This window comes from Mastigoproctus giganteus, chromosome 3 (genome assembly GCF_048544385.1).
Source record: "Mastigoproctus giganteus isolate SK-2022 chromosome 3, ASM4854438v1, whole genome shotgun sequence".
Taxonomy (NCBI): Eukaryota; Metazoa; Arthropoda; class Arachnida; order Uropygi; family Thelyphonidae; genus Mastigoproctus; species Mastigoproctus giganteus.
This window is the reverse complement of record NC_143577.1, coordinates 16,048,408-16,061,866: the sequence shown is the minus strand read 5'-3', so window position 1 is coordinate 16,061,866 and position 13,459 is coordinate 16,048,408. Positions and strand designations below refer to the sequence as shown.

At 38.4% G+C, this 13,459-nt stretch overlaps 1 protein-coding gene across 1 annotated transcript in view; it reads left to right on the top strand.

Moving 5' to 3' along the window:
- Positions 1-13,459, top strand: part of LOC150087736 (carnitine O-acetyltransferase-like) — an 83,667-nt gene that overhangs the window by 24,919 nt on the left and 45,289 nt on the right. The window contains exons 2-3 of the mRNA XM_090369188.1: positions 68-277; positions 10,227-10,313. Coding sequence (XP_090225314.1) covers positions 68-277; positions 10,227-10,313 — 297 coding nt within the window. The remainder of the gene's footprint in view (positions 1-67; positions 278-10,226; positions 10,314-13,459) is intronic.

Below are 13,459 nucleotides of genomic sequence, written 5' to 3'. Positions count from 1 at the left end.
AACATGTTAATTCTCTTTCTTGACTGTTCTTTATAACTTATTTTAAAAAAAAAACTTTTTATTACAGATTTCCCAATTGAAATTGTTTAATAATGTCATCAGATCACTAGTTGGGTCAACTTCGGAAGATGTGAAACACAAGGCTAAGGATCATATGCTAGCTCATCAACACAAACTTCAATGTCTTCCAGTTCCACCACTACAGCCACTCCTACAAAAGTATCTAGAAACTCTCAAATGTAGACTCACAGATGAACAGTTCAAGAAGTCTGAAAAGGTATCCCCTTTTATAGCTGAAGAAAAAAAAAATAATTAAGCAGAAAATAGTTTTTTCTGCTCAAACTTTATACAAAATTGAGTGGAAATCAAATAGTTATTTTTTGGAAATTAATTTCATATTTGTATTTAATTTTTAGCTAAGACACAAGTTTCTTCAGTCTCGCTAAAATTTCTGAACTTTTCTTCATTTTCATTAGTTTTATTTTTCACAAAAAAGGGAAAATTTTTGCACTTACTTTCTGTGATTACTTATCATTTCATATATGAAATTCGGTATAAATCATTTTTAAGCCTGTAGTAGCAAAAACAGCGTTAATCATACTTCTGGAGTATGTTGAAATATTGAAATATATGTTTTGCTTCTTATATTTTTGTTTAAGTAGTCTCTCAAATAATATTATACTTTCATGTAATAAGTAAAAATTACCTGAAAATGTTCATATATTTATGTTTAACTGAAAATGTTTATATGAAAGTGTATAGTTCAGGTTTAACATACTGTGTTTACTGGGTTGGCAAATCTTTGGCCAGATAAACTGGGATAACAAAGTTTTTATTTGCTTGTATGAATTTTCTTTTAAACAAATAACTGAAAATAAACAAGAAACAAATCTAATTGTACTTTTCATACTTGCTACTAGGTATCGCTCCCTTTTATCTTTCATTATGTAATCCAATAGTTCCAAATAGTTGGTTAATTTATATTGTAAACTCTGTTGTTTTTTATGAGAATTTCTTTTTTTGTAAAACTAGGACAAGAGACTAAAAACCAGGCCATCTATCAACTGTTGCATTTGTGCATGTAATCTTTGTTTCTTTTTATACCAGTTTTCCAGTCTAAAAATAGGAATGTGATGAATGAGCAAGATCAGGAGCCTAGGTCCACCCATGGGGGTTACCAGTCAATGGGTGGCCAAAGTTCCCCCCTCAAGAAAATTTCGTTTTATACTAATTAACCATTATATAAATTTTCTTAGAAAGGATGTTTTGCTAATGAAATCTATTTCTGCTTGCATATCTTAAGGTGGGATTCTGCCTGCACCTCTTTTTTCTTCCTTTACTTCCCCACCAAATTTCATATTTCACATTTTTTTTCATATTTGGTTCTTTAGGCAAATTTGTTGAGGCATCTCAAATTTCATTAAACTCAAATGAATAGAAACTCGGCAGTCATTCTTTCATTTGTTTTTTTTTCACGAATATGACATAGGCTATCTATTAGTTTAAGCATTGGATATTGTTTGTTACCATGAGCTGATTGGAGAAATGAATGGGCAATATGGTGGATGTGTAGAAATGAAATGATTTCAGTTTGTGCATAGAAGTAATTTTTTTATTTTTATTTTTATAAATTATGTATTATCATTACACAGTATATGGCACCTCCGTGGGCAGGAGCAGTAGTGCATAGCACACGCTTCTTGATTAGACCGGGGTTCGAGCCCGTACCCACCAAATACGAAGGATGCGGCTGATCAGGGAATGACCACCGCATATTCCCAGTCCGGATAAAGGGTGAGGGTTGGCGTCAGGAAGGGCATCTGGCCATAAAAATTGCATGCCAAAACAATGAAAACAGTGACCCCATATAATAATGGGCAAAGGCGAGGACAAAAAAAAAATTTATTATCATTATATGCTAATATTCCTGAAATGTAATGCACTGTATGCATTAACTAAGTTGCTAATGTTGTTAGCATTAGCATTAGTAGAGGCATATGATGCAAGAAAGCAAGCTTATGCAGCATCAGCCAGAAAAAAAACCACTCCCGTTTCATCCCTCCATTCCTTCGAAATACCAGCTGAGCCTTAAATTTATTTAGGCTATCAGCTTCCACAACAAGGGATGGAAGTCTGTTCCACCAACCAACTACCCGCTGGCTAAAGGCAAATTTCTGCACATCTATCCTACATCTGTCTTTCCTCAATTTAAATTTATGCCCTCTCAGGTGATTATTCTGAGCAAGAGGAAGAATCCCATCGTCATTGAACATGCTAAAACCATTCAAGGCTTTATACACCTCTATCAGATCACCTCGCCAGTGCCTAGTCTCCAGACACTGTAATTTGCAAAACTTAAGCCTTTCTTCGTAAGAGCAACCCTTTGTTCCATTCATTAATCTTGTTGCCCTTCTCTGTACTCGTTCCGGTAGCTCTACATCCTTCTTGAAATCAGGCCTCCAGACCTGTATACAGTACTCAAGGTGTGGCCTGACCATTGCCTTATACAAGGGAATAATCACCTCCTTATCCCTGCTAAAAACATTCCTGTATATCATTGACAAGACACTATGAGCTACTCTTGCAGCCCATCTGCACTGCTCAGAAAACATATCTGCCTACACAATTACCCCCAGGTCCTTTTCATTCTCTACCACTGTCAGTGTAGTACCACAGAGTTGATACGCTGCTCTGAGGTTACTGTTTCCCATATGCAGTACTTTACATTTGTCAATGTTAAACTGCATTTGCCACCTCTCAGCCCATCTGTTCAACCTTTCCAGATCCTGTTGCAGCAGCATAGCGTCAGTAGTGTCCTTAACAACCGTGCCAACCTTTGTATCGTCTGCAAACTTGGACATTAAGTTTGACATATCATCATCAATATCATTTATAAATATAGAAAACAACAATGGACCCAACACTGAACCCTGAGGGACTCCACTCATAACATTAGTCGACAATAAGCAGTGTCCATTGATTACCACTCTCTGTCTTCTCCCCCTCAATCATCCCTTTATCCATAGCAGCAATTTGCCTCCAATTTGTGCAGCAGTCTTCCATGTGCAACAGTATCAAAAGCCTTTCTAAGATTGAAATATATAATACAAAGTTATTCCGTGCATCCAATTTTTTTGTGACTGCATCATAGTATCCAATCAAATTGGTGAGGCAAGACTATCCCTTAACAAAACCATGCTGTGTCCGAGCTATAACTGAAGTCTTGTCTAGATGATCCTGCAGTGCTTCTTTAACCAGTGCCTCCATTAATTTTCCTGGAACAGAAGTTAAACTCACAGGTCTATAATTACTTTATGTCAGCCTTTGATCCTCCTTTGTGAAGTGGAGTCACATTTGCACATCTCCAGTCTATGTGTACCTTCCCTGAGCTCAAAGAAGCACTCATAATTATGGCTAATGGTTTGCTTACTTCCTTTGCTGCCTCCTTTAATATAACTGGATAGTTCCCATCCACCCCGGGTGCCTTTTTTATGTTCATCCTCAACAATTTCTCCTCCACTTTCCTCTCAGTTATTACAAAATCATCTAGCTCATTGCCAGAGTTTACTTCACCTCTGGTATTCCCCTTTCTCAATAACTCCTCATGTGTGAATTTAGATGCAAAATACTCATTTAGTTTGTTAGCCACCTGAGCAGGATCCTCAATATCCAGTGGACCAATCTGATTCATCCCTTTCCTTCTAGAGTTTACATAGCAAAAGAACTGTTTTTTGTTTTTCTTTTCATCCTTTGCCAAGGATTTCTCATAATCTGCCTTTGCCTGGTTACAGACCAGCTTCCATGTCACCCATTAATTTATATGTGTCCCATGCATTTTTCTTCTCTGCCATATGTCTCATTAGTTCATCTGACATCCATTTAGGCCTAAACCTTGAACAATATTTCTTAGTTGGTATGTAAAGCCTAGTATCTTCCAAGCGAGGGGAATGCCAGAGGTGTATTCAACTCTGGCAGTAAGCAATATAATCTCGTAATAACTGAGAGTAAAGTGGAAAAGAAATTGTTGAAGATGAACACAAGGAAGGCACCAGGTGTGGATGGAATCTATCCAGTTATATTAACCCTTAGTAAGCAAACCCTTAGCAATAATTATGAGAGCTTCCTTGGACTGAGGGGATGTACCCATAGACTGGAGATGTGGAAATGTGACCCCAATTCACAAAGGAGGATCAAAGGCTGACACAAGTAATTATAGACCTGTGAGTTTAACTTCTGTTCCAGGAAAATTAATGGAGGCACTGGTTAAAGAAGCACTGCAGGATTATCTAGACAAGACTTCAGTTATAGCTCGGACACAGCATGGTTTTGTTAAGGGACAGTCTTTCCTGACCAATTTGATTGGATACTATGATGCAGTCACAAAAGAACTGGATGCACAGAATAACTTTGATATTATATACTTGCATCTTAGAAAGGCCTTTGATACTGTTGCACATGGAAGATTGCTGCACACATTGGAGCAGAGTGGCATTGGAGGCAAATTGCTGCTATGGATAAAGGGGTGGTTGAGGGGAAGAAGACAGAGAGTGGTAATCAATGGACACTGCTCATCGTGGACTAATGTTATTAGTGGAGTCCCTCAGGGTTCCGTGTTGGGTCCATTATTGTTTTCTGTATTTATAAATAATATTGATGATGGTATATCAAGCTTAATGTCCAAGTTTGCAGACGATACAAAGGTTGGAAGGGTTGTTAAGGACGCTATGCTGCTGCAACAGGATCTGGAAAGGTTGAGCAGATAGGCTGAGAGGTGGCAAATGAAGTTTAACATTGACAAATGTAAAGTACTACATATGGGAAACAGCAACCCCCAGAGCAATGTATCAACTCTGTGGTACTACACTGACAGTGGTAGAGAATGAAAAGGACCTGGGGGTAATTGTGCAGGCAGATATGAAGTTCTCTGAGCAGTGCAGATGGGCTGCAAGAGTAGCTCATGGTGTCTTGTCAACGATATACAGAAATTTTTCTAGCAGGGATAAGGAGGTGATTATTCCCTTGTATAAGGCAATGGTCAGGCCACACCTAGAGTACTGTATACAGGTCTGGAGGCCTCATTTCAAGAAGGATGTAGAGCTGCTGGAACGAGTACAGAGAAGGGCAATAAGATTAGTGAATGGAACAAAGGGTTGCTCTTACGAAGAAAGGCTTAAGTTTTGCAAATTACAGTGTCTGGAGACTAGGCACCGGGGAGGTGATCTGATAGAGGTGTATAAAGTCTTGAATGGTTTTAGCATGCTGAATGTTGATGGTATTCTTCCTCTTGCTCAGAATAATCACCCGAGAGGGCATAAATTCAAATTGAGGAAAGACAGATGTAGGATAGATGTGCGGAAATTTGCCTTTAGTCAGTGGGTAGTTGGTTTGTGGAACAGACTTCCATCCCTCGTTGTGGAAGTTGATAGCCTAAAGAAATTTAAGGCTCAGTTGGACAGGTATTTCGAACGGATGGAGGGGTGAAGTGGAAGTTTTTTTTTTTTTTTTGGCTGATGCTGCATAAGCTTGCTGTCTTGCATCATATGCCTCTACTAATGCTAATGCTAATGCAACAGTATCAAAAGCTTTCCTGAAAACCAAGTATATGATATCAAAATTATATTTTAGCATCCGGTTCCTTTGTTACCACATCGTAGTATCCAAATTGGTCAGACAAGACTTTCCCTTAACAAACCCATGCTGTGTCTGAACTATTGCTGCTGTCTTGTCTAGGTGATTCCATTATTTTTCCTGGAACATAAGTTAAACTAACCGGTCTATAATTATTTGTGTCACCCTTTGAACCCCTTTTGTGAATTGGGGATTTGCATATCTCCAGTCCATGGGACCTCCCCTGACTCTAAGGATGCTCTCATAATTATGGCTAAGGATTGCTTACTTCCCTTGTTGCCTTCTTCATTATAACTGGTAGATTCCATCTGCCCCAGGTGAATTTTTTACGTTTAACTTCAACAAATTCTCCTCCACTTTGCTCTCAGTTATCACAAAATCACTTAGCTCCCTGTTAGACTTTTGGCATTCCCATCCTTGAATAACTCCTCATGTGTGAATGTAGATGCAAAATACCCATTCATTTTATCAGCTACTTGAGCAGGATCATATAGTCGAACCATCTATGTTATGTGAACCAATCTGATTCATCCTCTTCCTTCTAGTGTTTACATAAGTAAAGAAGTTTTTGCTGTTTTTCTTTGCATCCTTTGCCAAAGATTTCTCGTCATCTGCTTTCGCCTGCCTAACCTCCTTTGTGACTTAATTACAGACTATCTTATATCAATTGCAGGCTTCTGTGTCGCCTGATAATTTATATGCATTCCATACATTTTTTTTCTCTGCCATGATCCTCATTAATTCATCCGACATCCATTTAGGCCTGAACCTTGAACAGTATTTCTTAGTTGGTATGAAAAGCCTATTTGCCTCCAAGATTAAGTCCCTGAAGGCTTCCCATTTAGAATTCACCTTTGGTAACATCATCAGTTGATTCCTCTCTATAGAATTTAAAAACTGTCTGAGACCTCTGCAGTCACCTTTACGAAAACAAAAACCTTTCTCTTTACCCTTGATCATAGTTACATCTTTAAGTAAATCCCACATCAGTACACTGTGATCACTGTCACCTAGTGGTTCCTTTATCTGCAAATTCCTAATCATGCATCATCACTGCTGATAATCAGATCAAGGGTATTACTCCCTCTGGTTGCCCCTCGAACATGTTGCTGTAGAAAACAATCCTCCAATAAATCCACAAAAGTCTTGCTAGCATGTGAGTGACCAACCCACAAGTTCTAGTCAATATCTGGAAAGTTAAAATTCCCATTACAAGACATTCTGATTTACTGGCCCATTCTATTTCTCTGCACAACTGTTCATTGTACTCATCAGCGTCATTAGGCCTATAACATACTTTTGTCACACCAAACAGACATAACAGGAGTCAAACCCAGAGCTGACAGGTTTGGGTTTGACAGGAATCAAACCCAAACCACTCCATACAGTTGAATCCAGCTGACTAATCTGCTACAAACGACATTAAGCAAATATAAAGTTTGCTTGCACATCAGAGTGTCTTTCTCATACATACAGAAAGTGTGATGTTTGCACATTGTTTCAAACTGCAGTACAAAAGCATGGGGTGTTATGTGGAATATACGTTCAAACATTTCAAACAAGTAACAAATTTTTCATGGATGAAATAATTCTGAATAATTCTACCTTACAATGACTTGTAGTATCACAATGACTTGTAGTATCATGATGATGTTACCAACAGCAAATTCAAAATGGGAAGCATTCAAAGAACTTATCTTGGAAGCTACTAGGCTTTACATACCAACTAAGAAATATTGTTCAAGGTTTAGGCCAAAATGGATGTCAGATGAACTAATGAGGCATATGGCAGAGAAGAAAAATGCATGGGATACATATAAATTAACACATGACACAGAAGCCTATGATAGATACAAGTTGATATGCAACCAAGTTACAAAGGAGGTTAGGCAGGCGAAGGCAGATTACGAGAAATCCTTGGCAAGGGATGCAAAGAAAAACAGCAAAGAGTTCTTTACTTATGTAAACTCTAGAAGGAAGGGGATGAATCAGATTGGTCCACTTGATATTGATGGGTCAACTGTTGATGATCCTGCTCAGGTAGCTAACAAACTAAATGAATATTTTGCATCGACATTCACACATGAGGAGTTATTCAGCAAGGGGAATGCCAGAGGTGTATTCAACTCTAGCAGTAAGCTACAGAATCTTGAAATAACTGGGAGTAAAGTGGAGGAGAAACTGTTGAAGATAAACACAAGAAAGGCACCCGGGGTGGATGGGATCTATCCAGTTATATTAAAGGAGGCAGCAAAGGAAGTAAGCAAACCCTTAGCCATAATTATGAGAGCTTCCTTGGACTCAGGGGAGGTACCCATAGACTGGAAATGTGCAAATGTGACCCCAATTCACAAAGGAGGATCAAAGGCTGACACAAGTAATTATAGACCTGTGAGCTTAACTTCTGTTCCAGGAAAATTATTGGAGGCACTGGTTAATGAAGCACTGCAGGATCATTTAGACAAGACTTCAGTTATAGCTCAGACACAGCATGGTTTTGTTAAGGGGAAGTCTTGCCTGACCAACTTGATTGGATACTATGATGCAGTCACAAAAGAACTGGATGCAGGGAATAACTTTGATATTATATACTTGGATCTTAGAAAGGCTTTTGATACTGTTGCACATGGAAGACTGCTACACAAATTGGAGCAGTGTGACATTGGAGGCAAATTGCTGCTATGGATAAAGGGGTGGTTGAGGGGGAGAAGACAGAGAGTGGTAATCAATGGACACTGCTCATCGTGGACTAATGTTATTAGTGGAGTCCCTCAGGGCTCAGTGTTGGGTCCATTATTGTTTTCTGTATTTATAAATGATATTGATGATGGTATATCAAGCTTAATGTCCAAGTTTGCAGATGATACAAAGGTTGGCAGGGTTGTCAAGGACACTACTGACACTATGCTGCTGTAACAGGATCTGGAAAGGTTGAGCAGATGGGCTGAGAGGTGGCAAATGAAGTTTAACATTGACAAATGTAAAGTACTACACATGGGAAACAGCAACCCCAGAGCAATGTATCAATTCTGTGGTACTACACTGACAGTGGTAGAGAATGAAAGGGACTTGGGGGTGATTGTGCAGGCAGATATGAAGTTCTCTGAGCAGTGCAGACGGGCTGCAAGAGTAGCTCATGGAGTATTGTCAATGATTAGCATTAGCATTAGTAGAGGCATTTGATGCAAGAAAGCAAGCTTATGCAGCATCAGCCAAAAAAAAAAAAAAAAAAAAAAACCCACTTCCACTTCACCCCTCTGTTCGTTCAAAATACCTGTCCAGCTGAGCCTTAAACTTATCACCTCGCTGGTGCCTAGTCTCCAGACACTGTAATTTGCAAAACTTAAGCCTTTCCTCGTAAGAGCACCCCTTTGTTCCATTCACTAATCTTGTTGCCCTTCTCTGTACTCGTTCCAGCAGCTCTACATCCTTCTTGAAATGAGGCCTCCAGACCTGTATACAGTACTCTAGGTGTGGCCTGACCATTGCCTTGTACAATGGAATAATCACCTCCTTATCCCTGCTGGAAAAATTCCTGTATATCATTGACAATACTCCATGAGCTACTCTTGCAGCCCGTCTGCACTGCTCAGAGAACTTCATATCTGCCTGCACAATCACCCCCAAGTCCCTTTCATTCTCTACCACTGTCAGTGTAGTACCACAGAGTTGATACGTTGCCCTGGGGTTGCTGTTTCCCATGTGTAGTACTTTACATTTGTCAATGTTAAACTTCATTTGCCACCTCTCAGCCCATCTGCTGGTATACAGGAATTTTTCCAGCAGGGATAAGGAGGTGATTATTCCATTGTATAAGGCAATGGTCAGGCCACACCTAGAGTACTGTATACAGGTCTGGAGGCCTCATTTCCAGAAGGATGTAGAGCTGCTGGAACGAGTACAGAGAAGGGCAACAAGAATTGTGAATGGAACAAAGGGGTGCTCTTACGAAGAAAGGCTTAAGTTTTGCAAATTACAGTGTCTGGAGACTAGGCACCAGCGAGGTGATCTGATAGAGGTGTATAAAGCCTTGAATGGTTTAAGCATGCTCAATGCTGATGGGATTCTTCCTCTAGCTCAGAAAAATCACCTGAGAGGGCATAAATTCAAATTGAGGAAAGACAGATGTAGGATAGACATGCGGAAATTTGCCTTTAGCCAGCGGGTGGGTGGTTGGTGGAACAGACTGCCATCCCTTGTGGTGGAGGTTGATAGCCTAAATAAGTTTAAGGCTCAGCTGGACAGGTATTTTGAACGAACAGAGGGGTGAAGTGGAAGTGGTTTTTTTTTTTTTTTTTTGGCTGATGCTGCATAAGCTTGCTTTCTTGCATCAAATGCCTCTACTAATGCTAATGCTAATCACAACATAATTTTAATAATCACTTCTAAAGGTCAATTTAATTTCATCACCAAAAATCCCAGTTAGTGAAACTGATTGCATTTTTAGGTTCCGTAATTTAAAGAAATCAGTCAGCATTAGTTAACGTTTCTAATAATGAATTATAATATAAAAACAATGTGAAAATTATGTAAAATAATCCTCTTGCCTGCAATAAATGGCAAGGCAGTTGTGTACATTTTATTTCTTTTCATTGCAGTATGTACTTGAATTTGGTGCTCCTGGTGGAATAGGTGAGAAGCTTCATGAATTATTAGAAGAACGAGCACGTTTAATGGAAGAATGGGTATTTCAGTTTCTTTTATCCTTATAATGAAATTATGTAAAAAAATAAAATAACTAATGAAGATTTTTATGATTTCAGGAGGAAATTATAAGTATCCATGATATGGCATGGCCAAAAAACCATAAACTGATTAGTAGTTGCAACTTAAATTGCATGCACTATAAAACAAGAAGTATACTAGAATAATGCTGTACATTGTAAAATAAATAAAACTAACTAAATAAAATATATTACAGTAAAAGAACTAAAAATAAACAAGATTAAAAAGTATTAAAATTTTCATGGATTCTGGCCTCTTTCTCGGTGACATATATCCTCTTAGCGATTCTTATCTGATGCTAGCTTCCTTAACATAACTGCAGTCACAAGATAATAGCTTCCCTGAATTGCAGTAATGCTGTGTGGTGACCCCTTTCTTATGATTGGCTACATATGGCAGTCTTGCTATGTTATTACTGTTTCTAAAATTGGATGAAGATGCATGCCTCTATTCCTTTTGTTTCTAGCAACATTTTATGTGAAGACAGATGTGAAACACATCTGTCCTATGTGTTTGTCCAGCAAATGATACTGACCTCCACAGAATGAATTTAGTGGTCTTATACTCTGAAATGTTGAGCTACTGATGAGTATAGATAATTGGTCACTGGTATGGCACTGTGCTCATCTGGTCATTTTATCAGATGTATGCATTGATCCGGTGGGGAATAAAATCATTAATAAAAAAAAACATAGATGGAACAGATGGAAATTGTTAGTTATGCCCCCTCCTCTCCTCCAAAAGATAATATAGAAAGAACTACAGTGCAATGAGGAAGATGAGAAATAAAGGTAAGCCACTGCAACAAGATATAGAAAAATTAGGCAGATGGACTGAGAAATAGCATACAATTTTATAGTGACAGCCAACTACCCGAGTTAAAATAAATTTATTGAAATAAATAATATATACATAAAATACTAAAACAGAGATAAAATATAAAATAAAAGCGTTAAAATACACAGTAACTTTTGAGATGAAGTGCCTCTTCATCAGCTTAGTTGGTGAATGGTGTACTCCAGTATATATTGTTGGTTACAACAGCAAAAGTCAGTTGTGCACAATCATGCATCACAAGTCTGGTGCTGGTAGAACAGAATTACATACATGTGATGATCAGCAGCACTCATCCCACTGAAAAACAGTACATTCCATAATGGGGTGCAAGTGCGATTCATGGTAATATTACTGCTAGCTATGTGCAGCCTCAAGCCATGAGCATTGGTGGTAATCACGTGAATAGTCAATGATTTCAATATTCGATTGGTGATCAAGATTGTGCTGCTCAACCCAATAATGCTCAGCGACTGTGGAGCATTCAAAATTAGCGGTTTGAAGAGCCACCTCATGTTCAGAAACCCGATCTTTCAGTCTTCTGCTGGACTCGCCTACATAACACCCCCCACAATCCAGACATGTAATGTGGTATATGGAACCACTCTGTAGGAGAGGAGGAACAGGTGTTTTCACCTTAGAAATAATAGACCGTGATTTCCTCCCCAGAAGTTGCACACATCGTATATGATGGAGACACAAAATCCTAACAAGACGTGCCAATACGCCAGATAATAGGGGATGTGGGCAGTATAAATAAATTCATTGACACAAGGAGGGTTAGATTGCACAACAAATTTGTGAGCCTGAAGCTCAGGTTCTAGATAGGTGTGAAACCTATCTAGAACCTGAGGTGGATAGCCGCAATTTGAAAACATCCTAATTTTAAGCAAATCTGATTGAGATGTTTAAGGCCTTTAAGGCCATAAATCAGATTGAGTAAGCTCAATGCTGATGGCATTCTTCTTCTTGCTCAGACTACATATATGAGGGGGCATAAATTCAAATTGAGGAAGGATAGATGTGAAGAAGTTTACTTTCAGCTAGTGGGTGGTTGATTGTTGTAACAAACTTCCATCTGTTGTTGTGGAAGTGGGTGAGTTGAATGAACTCAAGGAAGAACTAGACAAATTATTGGAGATGATGGACAAGTGATGTGGAAAGTTTTTTTTTTTTTGCCGATGATTTACAAGCTTGCTTTCTTGTATCATATGCCACTACTACTACTAACATAATACAAAACTACTAACTACTAACAAAACTGCATACTACTTACCAGTGTTTTTTTGGGACGGTACGCAACGGTATGGCATACCGGCACCTTTATTAACAGTGACGTGTGACATTTGGATGCAATGCACTTCGAAATTTGTTATATTCCATAAATTTTTTTCACATGTTTACCTACTATTCAAATAGGCTTAAAATTATTTAACTAAATTTGCATTTTTTCACTGTCTATTGTTAAGATATTTTCTACATAAAACTGTATAACCATTTTCATAATTCTAAATTACTCAGTCAGACCTCTGTTTAATGAAGTCCTTTTATAGCGAATTATTTTGAATTCCCCTTGGAAGTAACATTTAAAATAGTTTCCGTTGAGCAAAGAAAATTTTCATATAGTGAACGGAGAGAATTAATTCGGTATGCACTGTTCGCATTTCTGGCCTTCAGGCAACTTAGGCAATTAGTGCTGCTGTGCGAATTAAGAGAGCTAAAGAGATTACCATTCTACAACTTAGTACTGGTAAAACCTATCCGACCACCTGTCCCACATACAGAGAAATCACACTGGTCAACAGTGAGCAGAACAAGGGGTATTCCCAATGGGCTGTGGTCCACCTTCTACTGCAGTGGTGTCCAAACTTTTCCCGTACAGGGGCCATGTTCAAAAAAAATTCAAAGTTAGATTTCTTTATGCTGATTTAGTTGACTTTCCGGGCGGGCTGTAGGTAGGACACTGCTGTAAATCAATTGTAAGTGCCCCGTTCGAGAATTAGGAGAGAGCGATTTTATTTTACCCCGAAAAATAATCATCTGTTCTTTCGCGGATGTGCGTTATCGACATTTTTCTATAAATTTTCCTTATGTCTGTTTACACGGTCTGTTATACCTGAATATCCAAATGACACTAACATTTTGGACAGTTTCAAAAAAAAAAGAAGAAAAAATTCAGATTTAGGAACTAATGACAACATCAATGACGAGAGAAGAAAAACGAGGACAACGAAGGTTTAAACCTTCTAAACAAGAATTTTTGCCATTTGGT